The sequence below is a fragment of the Sarcophilus harrisii genome, chromosome 2, assembly GCF_902635505.1.
Source record: "Sarcophilus harrisii chromosome 2, mSarHar1.11, whole genome shotgun sequence".
In the NCBI taxonomy this organism is placed as follows: Eukaryota; Metazoa; Chordata; class Mammalia; order Dasyuromorphia; family Dasyuridae; genus Sarcophilus; species Sarcophilus harrisii.
In genome coordinates this window covers 464,012,147-464,027,883 of record NC_045427.1, presented here as the reverse complement: position 1 = coordinate 464,027,883, position 15,737 = coordinate 464,012,147, and the positions used below count along the sequence as shown (strand labels likewise).

Sequence of the window (15,737 nt, the reverse complement as noted above, 5' to 3'; positions counted from 1 at the left end):
GTAAAATAATGCTGCTTGAAGAGTCCAGGTGGGATGGTGGAAGAAGGCTGATTCATCTTTAACTAAAGTATTTCACCAGAATATTGCATTCTGTAAGAGAGCTGCCTAAAGATATTTACTAGAACTGGAGAATATAATTGTATATGTTCTTCTCTCTCCTCATCTGTCAGTCATAGATTGGGTTGGTAGAATGATGTATTTCCTCAAGAAAACTAGGACTCAAAAATAGTCTTTTTTTTTCCCTTAAAAAAAGACAACTGAAAAATTATTTAAATAGAATCTAAATGTAATTTAATTGCAGGAACATTTACATAATTGCTCTCATGGAATCAGGTGGTTGGCCAGTTAATGATCTGAACTACCATTTACAATTGACTCTCTGGTTCTACAATTAGACTTTTGTTGCACCAGCAATTAAGTGGGGCTGAAAATACTGTATTATCCTATGTGAGGCCAGATTTAGAAAATGAATTCTGTGTGCCAAAGGAAGTGCTATGAACTAAAGCATTAACACCCTCATGATGTCCTTCTTCCATGATCACCAAAAATGTCACATACATATCCTCAGTTTTGGAAAAGAGGACACTTTCCTACCTTCTAGCAAAAAAAGCTTATAGCTTTTTATAGGCTCACCAGAAGATGACAGAAGATAGACAGGACCTTAGAGACAATCTTAGATAGTCCTCCTCAATTTACAGATGGGGAAACTGAAGCCCCAAATGGAGAGATGACTTGCTCAGCATTAGTGCTGTGCATGCAATATCATACTATTTTGAACTATTTTTTCTTTCGTAGGCATAAGGAAGAAGGAAAAGAAATTGCTGGAAAGGGCAGGGTTTATACAAAGTGGAAACTCAGCTCTTGCACCTGTTGTGTCCACGATGGCCATTGTCCTGACTTTCACTTTCCATGTTCTTTTAAAAAGAAAGCTCACGGCACCTGTTGTAAGACAAGCCTCTTTGTCTCTTCTTTCTCTATCTGTTTAAGGTATCCCCTTCCTGCCACTCTGGGAAGCTTGTGGTATCTGGGAGGGTAGCCATTTCCCAATGTTTCTGTACCATGACACAGGGCCCAATTGGTAAAGGCCTTCATGTAGCTCAATCTGACATCTGTTCCTCCCTTTTGAAAACAAGGGTTTGGAGCAAGGGTAGGTGTCAAAGGTAAAGGAAGGTTCCAGACTGAAGGAGCCTTGAAGAAATGGAAAAGGGTAAATTACTTTTTTAAAGGAAAAGTCCAATTGGGATGGTGTAAGAATTTGGGGAAAGGGTAAAGTTAGAATTGGAGGGGACTAGTGTTTCCAGTACCTACCACATACTAAGAGCTTAATAAATAATTGTTGAATTGAACATTTGTTTGGACACAAGGAAAAGTCAAAATTTTCTTTGAAGGACAGGGATGATTTCTGGCCTTTGCAATTTAAGACTATCTCCCAAGGTGTCAGATCAAGAGAGAACTCAGAATGTAATTGGGAAGTCAAGAGAAGAAAGCAAGATAAGACCAGAGAAAAACAGTTTCAGGAATGTCAATGAAAAAAATAACCTACATGGGAAATAGGCAGTAGAATTAGAACTGAGGAAACTAAATGTGTGTGGGGGGGGAGATGTTTTGAAAAGCCAGAACCCTCTGCCCCAGGGGAATCTGGAGTTGTTGGGATAAAGAACACCTTGCATTTGTCTGGTATAATAGAATATAGCACATTTTACTTTTTTAAGAGCATTTGTGTATATGTCATCCCATATATAGTTTACTCTTAAACACTCCAGGGATTTGAACTGAACCACAAACTGGAACAAATTAGGCTAATTTGCTGAAGATCCAACCTACTTTTTTAAAAAACTTAATTGAGATATAAACCAAAATTTCCTCCCTATTGTTTTATTTTTCCTCCCCTAGAAAACACAAAGTACATCAATTCAGAACTCTAGATTTTGAGGATCTGGTTTAACTTCTGAACCTATTGCTTACTGGGTGACCTTGTAATTCCTTTTCCTCATTGAACTTGTTTCATCATCTGTAAAATGAGAGGGTTGTTTAAATGATCTCTAAAATGTCTTCCATCTTTAAATCCTATTTAACCAATGAAATTAGAATTGAGTCTATATATTTTCTAAAATTACTGAACCAGAGAAATTCTCTCAGAATTTCATTGGCTTTGGCATAGCTACTTCTGTCCTTCCCTTCAGTGTCATTAGCTTTGTGGCAGGCCTGGAGAAACTTGTGATAACTGTTGCACACATCTACCATTAAAAGAGTTGAAGAGAGGGGCACTGTTGTCTAAAATGGGGACATGGTTGTAAGGAAATGACTGGGATGGAAGAGATGACTTCTCCCATTCTTACAGAAGAACTATCTGAAACCTGGCCCATTCTTCAGTGATGTGCCAAACAGCAGTCAGGAATCTCTTAGGATTCAAAGAAAGCAGGTGTGATGTAAGCTTTTAAAGTGGGTGGTTGGGGAGCAGTCATCAATTATAGATTGTCTCAGCAAAAACACAGGTGCTGTTTACTGGGGATGAAAGGATGTGTCACTTAGGAAAGAAATGAGGGGAGACACTAGGCCAGAAGCTAGAACCTGGCCAGGGTGAACTGATTGCTCTCTTCAAAGGAAGGCAGAACAGAGCAGATGATTTGCTCCTGTAGTGGGTGGGGGATCTTGGGTCAAAAGCCATATTGGTGGCAAGAAAAATGTCCAAAGTGGGTCCTGCAGTATAAACAGACATGGGCAGGTTCCAAGAAATGAGCAAGTGCAGACTCAAGACAGGGTCAGGAATTGTAGTTGCCAAACAGACCAAATGGAGTTTAAAAGTAGAAACTCCCAAAGAAATCCCACTTGGAAGAATTGGAGGCTAGTTCATGAAAAGCATAGGAAGACAGCTCAATTAATGATGATGGTTGAGCAGGGGAGCACAGTGGAAAAAGATGACCTGTATTCAGATCCCAACTCTGATTGACCTGTGTGATCTTGGGCTAATCATCATATGTCTGAGTGGGCCTCAGTTTCCCTCAGTTCTCTCAGTTCCAGCGGGTTGGACTTGATGGCTTTCTAGCTCTAGATCTTTGATTGTATACAATCAAATGGGAACATACTCAAGTTACAAGTGCTGTCTGTTCTGAGACCTCCTTTGGTCTGGCCTCTCTAAATGAATGTGCTTCCTTTTAGACAGATTTGTGGTGAGGAAATCACTTGGTTGACCTTAAAACTTCATAGGAATAGAAATTATTAAATGTAATTTTTACTTAGATGCCAGATTCAAACTTGCCAACACCTTGTTTCTAAGCCAAAAGGGAGTGGGAGAGGGGAAAAGGTTTCCCCAGAGGCTTCAAACTCTGATTTAGTGTTTATCCTCCCAATAAATGTAAACCCCACGAATGAATGGCTTCAGACACAAGATAATGGCCCATCCCAAACCCTCATACTTTTCTTTTGTCCTGCAGGCATTTAGTGTGATTTCCATGTTTAATGTAATGAAGTTTTCAATTGCAATCTTGCCTTTCTCAGTCAAAGCAGTGGCAGAAGCTAACGTTTCTCTAATGAGATTGAAGGTATAACTGTCTCTGGGTGAGTAGGGAGGGGAGTTTCCATTTCTGGGAAGGTTTCTAGGTCTGGAGAATATTCTTTTAGTCTGGGTACAACAGCAGAAACTCATTGGATGGATTAGGTCTTAGGTGGGTGGTCTTTGGCGAAAGGTATCACTTCAGAACTGAATGAACATGTATAGAAAAGGTACAGCATTAGTTTTACCTGTGCTGTTGTCTTTGTAAAAGGTAAAAATGTCCTTTGTACATGATGATCCCACTAAACCAGGGGTCCTCAAACTTTTTAAATAGGGGGCCGGTTCACTGTCCCTCAAGACTATTGGAGGGACAGACTATAGTAAAAACAAAAACTTTGTTTTGTGAGCCTTTAAATAAAGAAACTTCATAGCCCTGGGTGAGGGGGATAAACGTCCTCAGCTACTATATCTGGCCCACGACCGTAGTTTGAGGACCCTTGCAACTATCATCAGGATATATACTTCAAGCTCTTCCCCACCCCACCCCTCTCTTCCTCCAGTCTATCCTTCCCACTACTGCCAAAAAGGCACAGTAGTAAGATGAAAAGAGATGTGGACTTGCTATCAAAGGACACAGGCTCAAATTCTGGCTTTTTTATTTAATGTCCTAGTCAACAATCATTTATTAAGCACTTACTGGTGCCAAGAATGGTGCTAAAATACTGAAGAGACATCCAAAAGATAGTTGTAGTTTAGGAGAAAGATGAGGCTGAATTCAGATACCTGGGATCATTGCATTGAAATACCTCCGTGAATCTGGTAAGTAACATAAGTTGCCTGGACTTCAAGTCCCACTTTTGTAAAATGGAGGGTTAGACCCAATGGTCTTTTATGTCCCTATGGCTCTAAATTAATGATCCCAAGATGTTTCTTAAGAATACATCTGGCTGTTCCTTTCCTCTGCTCTCTATTGGTTATTAAGTAAAGTTTTTCTTAGCTTAGCATTCAAGGGCCTATCCAATCTGATGCCCCCTTACCTTTCTGATCCTACACTCAGAACACTCACTGATGTCTCATTCTCTGCTGCTTCAACAAGTTCAGCGGTTTTGCCTCTGTGTCTTTTCAAAAACTGTCACCTAAAAGTAGAATCTTTCTTCCCTCTCTTCCCATGTTTCATTTTTATTTTCCTTTAAATATTTACTGTCTACTATATGCAAGGCACTGTTATGCACTGTCAAATTTCAACTTATCTTTAAAGCACATCTAAAATGCTACCTCTTACATGAAGAAAACCTGTTACCCTGCAAAATATTTCCCCTTTCAACTAATAAAACATTTTGTATTGTACTTTTCTAGTGCAATTATTATGTATTACTTAATTTTTTTTTTTTTAATCTCCTTACTTGACTATAAACTCCATAAAGGTAGGGATCATGTTTTAGCTAAATTTAATACCTGCCCTAGTGTTCAGCAATGTCCTGCATCCAGTAGGCTCTTAATAAAATTTCCAGTAACAGAAATGGATTTCCACTAAACTATTAATGCTCTCTAACTTATCTTTGCTTCCTCCCATCCTAAGCCTGTGAAAAACAATACACTTTCAGAAAATGGCTGGGTGGAGTTATAGAGTGCCCTGATTTGATTAAAATAGCAGTCTAACCATTGAACAGTCCCATCAGAGAAAAGGAAGGACACTCTTAGCTTCACATGTGTATGGGAATGTAGTTTATAGGAACATTCCTTTTATGTGACATGTTATATACTAAAAACACCAGACAAGGGAAGATTTATTGAATAGGTAATGCTAACAAACCCAAGTTGCTGTCACGCCTTCTGAATAGCCTGAAATTACACATTGCAATTTACATTTATGGGTCATGGAAAATACTGTAATGTTTCTTTCAGGTAGATGGTGTCTCAAAAATTAAATTTGTCTCTAATTTAATTTTAGAAAATTCTTGTGAACAAAAGCCCCCCATCTTATGTCACCCAACCAGAAGATGAAGCTACTGTCTTGGAACTAAAAAATGCTACTTTGTCTTGGGAGCAAGAACCTAGCAGAGTAATTATCTCAGGGAAAGAGGGTAATAAGAAAAACTCAAAACCAGATCTGGAGACCTCCAAAGACTCGAACCTGAAGTTCTATGGGCTTGTTGGATCAGAGGAAAAAGAGAAGACAAGCCCAGTCCTGCGAGAAATAAGTCTGACTGTGAAAAAGGTAGATTTTCAATGTTAGGGTATCTCTCCCAAGCTTTTCCTGGAGATCTTAATGTTCATCCAGAGATAAGATTTGAATGCTGTAGAATTTTTGAGAAAAGACATTACATTTATTTATCTCTTTGCTCTCTAATCAGAACCTGTCCTGACTTTAATGCATACATGTATAAATCACAGGGGTATGTTTACCAGTATTCGGGACAGCAGATTCTTTGGATCAGTGTACAAATAAATCTGGGGGGGTGGGGAGGGAGGTCATAGAAAGGAGGCACACATGCATGGATCAGAGAGAGACAAATGGCTTAGCTTTCTTAATTCTTTGAAAATTGAAGCATGTTGACAAAGTATATATAACATATAAACACCAGTATCCAGTAACTACTCTTCCTTTCAGAACTGCTAAATCAAAAAAAACCTGCATCTTTAGTTGTAAAGGTGGGAGGAAGGGGAAAGGTTGGAGAGGCAACGTTGTTTTTCAGGTTAGATAAGCTCAAAAAGAGAGGATATTTCTTGTTGATTATGCAATGTGGACCTCAATGAGTATAAGAAGAGTATATGTTCTTAAAGTAAATCAAGAGATGGTCTATAAACATTGCTTAGTGTAACTGTCTTACCATCCTCAAAAGTTGAACTTGTATGAAGCTTTGTTGTTTAATGTCCCTCAGCATTCTGTATCTTTGCTCCCATACTTCAGATTTACTTTAGAGGTCAATACTATCACATTTTAATTAAAAAAAAAAAAAATTGTATTTTTTCTCTTTTTTTTCTATTGCTCTCTTTAAAAGTTATTTGCTAGAACAGTTGATCCAGGGCACATTATACAGACAAGGTATAGAACAAAGACTGACAAAAAAATCATCTCCCTACATAGGCCTGTATATGGGTTATGCCAGATGGGGCTGCCCAGGATCCAGAGCCCACAGCTGGATGGAGGTAACTTTTCTAATCTCTGGGAGCTCTAGTTATTGCACAGCTGCCCTTGCTACTTCCTTGTTCTACTTCCTTCTCGCTTCCATTCTGCCATTCCCATGAAACTCTGATGAGGAAGAAAGCAACACGTTCAATGATTTGGTTGCTTGAAGTCGCTGGCTTTTCTTTACTCCTTAAATGTGAGGGTTCTCAATGCTCAACTGGTACTGTGCTTAGTGGTGACCAGTTCCTGGTAGATCAGCTGTCTGTCTGCTTTCTTCTTGTCTCCTACAGGCTCATGCCTGCCTGGGTACTCCAGAGTCAGGGAAAACAAGTTTACATTTTTATTGCTGTAACTTCTCTGACTACTTTGTTTTGTGATTCAAACCACACTCTGAGGACCTGTTGCTTTGCTTAGTATAATCAAGGAAGGCACAAAAGTTAAAATTTTTAAAAGATAAAATTATTTTTAAAAAGCGGCTTTCAATCACCAATCCTTAAACTTTACCATCCTTCTAATGGCTAAAATGCAGGGCTAAGGGAGCAGGGTACAATTTAAAAGATGAATTTTTAAGGCTGACAAGATTGTTCTGTATTTTGCATTCTGCAAGGATATTGATAAGGTTTAGATTTAGGGAACCAAAATGAGATTAGGGTTTCTAGTGGTCTGGGAGTTAAATGATATGGTCTAGTGGCAGATTTGGGTTTCAGGGAACCAAATGGAGAGGTTTGGCTCTCCTGTACCCCCTTGGGATTCAGCATAAGGGTAGGGAGTTTGAGGGACTCCCTTCTGGCCGTGCAGAGGTTCTCTGTAAGGGAATTTACAGACCCGAAAACCTAGATTGATAAAAGAGATTTATTATAGAGACTGGAAGTAAGGTTAGAAATCCTGACAGAGAGGCAAAAGTCTGGTTAGGAAATAGGTGAGGGTAAAGAGAGGGTGGCACTGGAAAGAATATTCCAGTAGTCAGAGGCTCCTTGGCATAGCATGGCATAGCATAGCTGGCATGTTTGGAACCTCTGCAAAGAGAGGGTTTTAGTTTGGCTCTTTTATAATGGGAGATTTAGCTGAAGGGAACTTGTGGGTGGAGTCCCAAGTGGCTCCTCTCTGAGTTTCAACTTGAATTTGAATTGAATTCAGTGAGTTTCAGGACTGAACCAACCCCACCTAGATAATAAGGAAGAAGCTGTTTGTCCCTTGGGGCAGGGTCCCTCACTGAGGCAGAGTTGAAGATTTTCTCCTTTAAGGATTTTTAGAGTTTCGGGTCCCCTCTTCAATATGATTAAAACACAAACTTTGCATTTCGAGTTAAGTTTAGAAATTAATTTTAAGTTAATTTGACCATTTGATTTCTTTAGTTTGATGAATAAAAATCTTTTAAATTGAATATTCAGTAAATGTTCACCTTAAAAAAATTCTCTGGCTGAATATCCTAATTAAAACTCTTATACATGTCCCATATCTTTCTGTCTAATCTGATTTGTGTCTTCTTTTGATGATCTGAACGCCTGGAAAGCAAAATCATCCTTATCTCCAATATTTTTCCTTTAATGTGTCGATGATAAACATAGCCAATTCATTTTCCTTTGTCATTGATTATCTGATAAGCTGTAAAGTAAAAAAGTTAACTTCTCTGGTCTCTTTCATTTTGGAAGAACCTGTAAAATTTAGTTTGCAAGGAAGGAAAAGCTGTTTGATAATTTCAGGTTGAATTACTATAGTTGTAATATGGACAATAATTTGAAAAAAACAGCCTCTAAAAAAAACCCACCCTTCCACACACTAATGTGCTTCTTTTCCCCCTTCTTGTTGCATAGAGGTTGCATATCCTCTATATTTTCATTATCTCTTCTATTTTCAAAACTTCCTCTTCAGGGTAAATCATATCTCCAAACAAGGTGGGGTTGGTGTCTCTAGGCCAAGTAGGAATATAGTGCTTTGTGCCAACTCTCCATTATTACAAGAAGTCCTCTAGGCTGCTCCACTATGCTACACTGTGTAAAGGATTTAATTAAGACTTATATTTCTGCATTCCTATATATACTTAGGGTTGAATCTTTGAGGCTGATGACAGGATTTCTTAGGGTGACATTTCTTAACCTCTCCTTTCTGCAGCTTAGAGCCAAGGCATCTTACTAGGTTATAAGGGTAGGGGGTCCTGGCAGCACCACTGTGTCTAATCTCTGTTGTTTGGCAGGGAAAGGTCTTGGGAATTTGTGGCAATGTTGGAAGTGGAAAGAGCTCCCTCATAGCTGCCATTCTGGGACAGGTAAGAAAAATGCTGAAGAAATACTTTTAAAAATATAATTTCCCTAAAATAATGCATTTGAATAACCCTTGTATGGTCTATTTCTTGGGGGGAAAAAAGGGGGCATATTTTGCTAGACAAATCCAGAGACTTACATGGAAAAACTTCTTCTTTTGCTCTATGCAATGAAAATAAGTATTCACAATGATTTTTCAATGGTAACTTCTCATTCTTTACCGCTTTCCCCACTCTTAGCTAATGTGGAAAATGATGTCACTTGCTGTCCAAGAGGCAAGACTAAAACAATGACTAACCCCTTGAGACTGTTCATTAAAACAGGATGTTCATGGGAATTTTTGAATTCCTAACTCCCTTTGCATCTTGGAACAGGTTCCCTCTGTCCATTGAAGCCTCCCCTTGCTCCCATCTCTCTTCAAACCGCCTTGGATTGGCTTACAGTACACATGTGTAGTGTGTTTGTCCTTAGCAGAACTAGGAGTAGACCTCCTTGAAGTTCATATCTAACAGAGGCTACCAAAATACCTTAGACAAAGTCAGTTAGTGTTAAGTGCCTACTATGTGCCATGCAAGAGCAGCAAGATGGCATAATGAATAGAGTATTGGGCCTGGAGTCAGAAAAACTTATATTCCTTAATTCAAATCCAGCCTCAAAAGCTAACTATGTGACCCTGGGCAGATCACTAAATTCTCCTCTGTAAAGAGGTGGAGAAGGAAGCCAGTATCTTTTCCAAGAAAATTCCAAATGGGATCACAAAAGTCAGATGTGACTGAAACAACTGAGTACCAATAATATATGTCAGGCACTATCTGAAGTGCTGGAGATAAAAAGAAAGGTAAAGGATAGTCCCTGCTCTTGGGGAGCTCACAATCTAATGTGAGGGGAAGATACTATGCAAACAACCATATTGGAACAAGGTACACATAAATAGGAAATAATAAATAGTATTATTACAGACCTGAAAACCTAGATTGATAAAAGAGATTTATTATGGAGACTGGAAGTAAGGTTAGAAATCCTGACAGAGAGGCAAAAGTCTGGTTAGAAAATAGGTGAGGGTAAAGAGAGGGTGGCACTGGAAAGAATATTCCAGTGGTCAGAGGCTCCTCGGCATAGCATGGCATAGCATAGCTGGCATGTTTGGAACCTCTGCAAAGAGAGGGTTTTAGTTTGGCTCTTTTATAATGGGAGCTTTAGCTGAAGGGAACTTGTGGGTGGAGGCCCAAAGATAAATAGGAAAAACCAACAGAGAGAAGGTATTAGAATTAAGAGGAATTTAAGAGGATTTGGGGGTAAAGACAATAAATTCAGTTTTGGACATGTTGAGTTAAAGATGTCTATAGGAAATTTAATGTGAGATGTCTGCTACACAGCTGGAGGTGTGAGACTAGAGGTCAGTAAAGAGATTAGGTCTAGATAGATTTGATAATCATCATCATAGAGTTGATAATTGAAACAATGGCAGTTGATGAAATCACTGAGGCAGTACAGAGGAAGAAGAAAAGGGCCCAGAACAGAGTGGGATTGTTCTTAGTTGGCAGACAAGACCTGGATGAAAATCAAGCAAAGGAATCTGAGAAGTAATGGTCATACAGAGAGGAGGAGAAGCAGGGGAAAGTAGAGCCCCCCTCCCCCCAAATCTGGAGAGAAATGATTGATAGGACGCAGAGGTCAAGAGGAGGTTTGAGAACAAGCAAGCAGGTATTTTAATGCTCTTACTGGATTAATTTGATTAGGATCATAGGATTTATAGCTGGAATGGTTGTGGTTATTGATTATTCATGAGTTCAACTCCTCATTTTACAGAGAAGGAAACTGAAGGAGTTAAGTGACTTGACTGAGATGAGAGGGAGTGGAAAGATGATTGCAGTCTCTCCATCACTTACTAGCTATGTGACTTTGGGTTACTCACAACTTCTCTGGACCTTGGCTATTTCCTCTAAAATAGGGACCATCCCACTGAATCTACATGAAGGCAGGAGCCTGGCTTGGATGACCACTTTAAGTCCATATTAGCTCTTAAGACCCATGGTTTAAAATATCTATAGGACATCTTAAAACATGATAGAGAATCTAAAGTACTATTATAATAAACAAAAACTGTGATGTAGTAGAAAGAATATAGGATGGGAGCCAGGATAGCTGGGTGTGAATTCTAGCTGACTTACTAGTTCTCAAAGACAGTCATTTCTTCTTTTCTAGTTTCTTCATCTACAAGATGGAATAATGACTACTTCATTGGGTTGTAATGATGTAATGACATAAACATGTATACATACACATACAGACATATATATATATGTACATATATATGTGGCTGTAATCACTTTAAAGTGAATGTCAGCTTTATATAATTATTAGACATTAGGCATCATAATGAGCCTATCAGTGTGATAGTATCTCAACTACCTTAACAGTATTCATGTAACAACTATGGAATACCGCTGACAAAGAGGAAACAAATAAGAGTGTGTGTGTGTGTGTGTACATACAAGTACATGCATGACTGCAAACCTGTAAGGCTCCATATATATGTCACCTATTATTAGAGTCTAGGCACTATAATAAGCATTACGTATGGAAAACAAAGTGTCAACTTTCAATTACTTTAGTAGTGTTCAGGTAATGATAACGGAATGCTACTGACTCAAAGAGGATGCAACAATATCAAGAATGTAACTTTCTAGTTTGGATATCTGAATGTTAAATGTTCTTGTTTTAGATGCAATTATGGGATGGGTCTGTAGCAGTGAATGGAACAGTGGCTTATGTGTCACAGCAAGCATGGATCTTCCATGGAAACATGAGAGAAAACATATTATTTGGAGAAAAGTTTGACCGCCAAAGGTAACAGTGCATTACCCAGTAAAACGGTTTAGACAAATAATGCCACTTTGAATGATACAAAAGTGAGGTGGTAGGGTCTTTTTTAAGTATCCCATTACAGCACTTATAATGGCCAAATGATTGGACATTGTACTTTGTTCTGTCTTAGGAGGCTGGAAGAAACTATTTCAGAGTACCCATGTTTACACAAGGGGAAGCTGATTTGAATCAGAACTCTTATTTCCATTGTCAAGTAATATATGCTAAGATTTAGCATAACATCACATATGTTTACTAATTTTGCTTTAGGGCTAAATAACCTGAATCTCCTTTGAAGTCAAAGGTAGCAGGTATGAGCTTACCTAGTCCTGACATTAATTGATGCCAATGCCATCAGAACATGATTTAAAGGAATAAGAAGAAAGTTTCCAGTTTTAAAATGACACTGTTAAGCTGAAACCTATCCAGGAAAGAAGGCATCATTTTTAACAGAAAATGCAGTAGAATGAAGGTGAAAGTGCTGATGAGAGGAAAGAGGGAAGTGTTGTAGACTAGCCCTAGCCCTATAGTCACTCAAGTTTCAGCTTATATTCCAGAAAGAGACACAAGGATTTATGGGGGTGAGATGATGTTATTACAAGGCTTATGTACCTAACCTCACTCCCAGAAAACAGCCTGAAGAACAGCATCAACTTAATAAAACAAGAGTTTTAAAGGCAGATCCTAAGCTCTTTCACAACACACAACTGGGGAGTCTTTCTCAAAAAGTTTGCTTTTTCATTTTGTTCCTTTAGGTATCAACATGCACTCAAGGTCTGTGGCTTACAACAGGACTTGAAAAATCTTCCTTATGGAGATTTGACTGAGGTGAGCATTGCTGTTCATATGTCTTCACACAGGAGCAACCACAAAAATCGCTTATCCACGATCCTTTAGACTAAATGGGGACCTACTCTAGTTGAAGAATCTTTGAGGAACAACAAGACTCATGATAAAGTCTAAGTATCTCAGCTGGACTTTGCCTCTTATTGTTCTGATCACACCAAATATCAAAGCTAAAAACAAGGTGCTAAGTCAAGCCAAACTTCTTGGGATGTCAGTAGGTATGGTCTTTGGCCACCATGGTCAGTTAAGCTGAAGTTGGAGGGCTTTAGGATCATTTTTCGAAGGGCTTCACCTTGCTGTTCAGGCAGAGTGTGACTTGTTGGTGAGCTGTTGGCGTTCTACCAAAAATGTCTCTCAGTGAAGGGAAAAGCAGCCTGCTGCCATGAATAGTTCTCTGATCAAAGGCTCTTAGCAGACTACTTTTTCTCTTTGAGTTTTCCACAAGAACAGAATCAGGACCTGGTTTCAGTTCCTTCAAGTTTGGCATTCATGCTATTCTGTTCTACAGGAGGAGCAGGAAGAAAAGATGGCTGCTCTGCTACCACCAACGTGGAGGAGGGGAGTGGGCTGGGGCTCATGTGCCAATTAAGCTCTGTGACAGATAAGCACCTCTGTTTCACTACAAATCTGAAGTACCAGACTGAACACTGAGGATGACTTCTCTACTGGCTGGTTATTCCTTCCAAGTAGAAAATGGAAGGGCCAATCGGGTATGATGTTTCTCCTCTCTTGCAGATTGGGGAGCGGGGCCTCAACCTCTCCGGGGGCCAGAAGCAAAGGATCAGTTTGGCTCGTGCTGTGTATGCTGACCGTGAGGTCTACCTGCTGGATAACCCGCTCTCCGCGGTAGATGCTCATGTTGGGAAGCAAATTTTTGAAGAATGCATTAAGAAGGCACTCAAGGGAAAGACTATGGTTTTAGTGACTCATCAGCTACAGGTAATGGGAATCAAGGTGTTCTATGTGGCCACAGTACAGGACACTTTCTGACTCAGTACCACTGACCATTTGTAAAATGAAAAAAAAAATAAGTTATTCAGAAGAAAAACACCCATGGATATAACACTTTGAAATTTACAAAACACCTTCCTTACAACCACATAGAGAGGCAGGTAACATAAGGATAATTATATCTGTTTTACTGATAAAGCAATTGAAGCTCAGAGTAATTAAGTGAGATGCTCAAGGTCAATCTAGGCCTCCTGACTATAAGTCTTAGACTCTTTACACTGCATCACAGCATAAAATGAGGCTGTACAAACCTTGGGGACATGCAAAAAGTAGAATACAACCTGGAGGAGGATTACAAGTCCAATATTCAAAGTGAATTCTATATTTAAATCTCCTGTGCATATTTATTCTTTGTGTGCATGGCTACCATAGTTACTTGATGGCTCTGCCCTCTTATCTAAGTAGTCATGTGACATTGGACAAATTCCCTGAGCCTATGCTTTTCTCCCTTAAAAATGAGGAGATTGAACTTTAAGATCTCTAAGGTACCCTATTCTGGCTCTAAAAGATTGTGAATGTCCTTTTCCCACTCTCTCCACACATTTTACTCCTTCCTTTTAAGAAAATGCAGCAAACCACCAGGTGGCACTGGGAGAATGAGCTCTATTTCCAAATAACTCAGTCCTGAGGAGAAAGAAAGAAAGGATAGGGCAGAACAAGAGGAATCTTCTGTCTTAATACTAATGGGTTGTTTGATGGATTTTCTAATACAAGTAAAAATTCAATGACTGCAGTAAATCAGCCAAAAAAATCTGATGTGGTGATTGCAAAATAAGTTTACAAAATAAAATTTAGCACACACCTATTAGCAACACAAGATTTACTCAAGTCCCTACCAATGTGTATATCTATACCAGGCCATACCAAATGATGCATGAATTCAAAAGCTAAAGGTATTAACTAAGAATAAGAAAATAAATAGGAAACAACTGAATAAGTCAGTAAATGACTTCTCCCCAGGGAGGCACTACCAAGCTGCCATCTGATTCTTCTGCATTCCTAACATAAGGGATTAGCAGATAGAGCCCTGGTGCAGGAGTCAGAAGGAACCTGAGTTCAAATTTGATCTTATATACTTTGTTGACACTGGGCAAGTCACTTAACTAATTGCCTCCCCCACCCTCACCCCACCCCCAAAAAATCCCAAACCACTCAGTCTATTTTTTAGACTTGAGAGTGACAAGCTAGATAGATCGACTCCTGAACATTGGACAAAACACTGAAGCTTCTCATGATCATGGTAAAATCAGCTTGCATTGATCAAATTCACTAAGCTTGTTTTTTTTTTCCCCCCACATCACTCAATTAAAAACCTATAATCAATCCATTAGGCATGATGACAAGTAAGTCATACTTCACATACAAGACAAGTAAGGATACAAAGACAAAAACATAAGGAGTTTACTTTTTTTTGCTGTGACTTTGCCCTGAGAAGCAATATAGTACAATGAATAGTTTGTTTTGGAATCACAATCCTGGCTTTGTCAGTGAATACTTGTGTAAAAACAGAAAAATAATTTAACCTCTTTGGGCCTCAGTTTCCTTATCTAAAATGAACCTGGATTGGACCGGATGATTTCTAAGGTCCTGAAAATTTTCTTTCGCTCTCATGTCTCTGTGTGTGTCCTCCTGCCACCCACAACAGTTTTTTTTTTTTTTTTTTTTTTTGGTTTGGTTTGTTTTTGTTTGTTTTTGTTTCGTTTTTCATGAGACTCATTGAATATATTAATTAAGAGCTTCCCTGCAGGCTAGTATTCAATTTCCTGGGAAACGTTCAGAAAATTTCCTCCAATGAATGAAGTTTCCTTGGCCCCAAACACTGTAGAAAATAAAATATACTTTGTTTTCTATAACAACAACTAGGACCCTAGAAAGACTCTCTGAGATTAATTAGTACAATCTCTTTTTTTAAACATAAGAATAGTCTGAGTTACGGAGAGGTAACAAAGTACCAAAGTGAGATCTTGGACCCAAACCTCTGCCTCCAAATCTTGGGCTCTTAACACCAAACCACATCACTTAACACCACACAGAGTATCATTGGACTGATTGAACTTGAGGCTTACTCACCAGAAATGCTTTTTTAATTGTCCCATCATCCCAAGGCATGTGCTTTGACACAGTAGAA

General features: G+C 38.9%; 1 protein-coding gene across 5 annotated transcripts in view; it reads left to right on the top strand.

Moving 5' to 3' along the window:
* The window catches only part of ABCC12 (ATP binding cassette subfamily C member 12), a 79,711-nt gene that overhangs the window by 16,893 nt on the left and 47,081 nt on the right, over positions 1-15,737 (top strand). For 4 of the 5 annotated variants that reach the window (XR_004232267.1, XR_004232268.1, XM_031954435.1 and 1 more), the window contains exons 8-14: positions 796-944; positions 3,435-3,542; positions 5,445-5,711; positions 8,818-8,889; positions 11,610-11,734; positions 12,508-12,580; positions 13,334-13,537. Coding sequence is in view for 3 of the 5 variants with exons in the window: in XM_031954435.1 (XP_031810295.1) it covers positions 796-944; positions 3,435-3,542; positions 5,445-5,711; positions 8,818-8,889; positions 11,610-11,734; positions 12,508-12,580; positions 13,334-13,537 (998 nt within the window). In the remaining 2 variants the exon portion in view is untranslated. The remainder of the gene's footprint in view (positions 1-795; positions 945-3,434; positions 3,543-5,444; positions 5,712-8,817; positions 8,890-11,609; positions 11,735-12,507; positions 12,581-13,333; positions 13,538-15,737) is intronic. The other variant, XM_031954436.1, reaches the window with a different exon arrangement.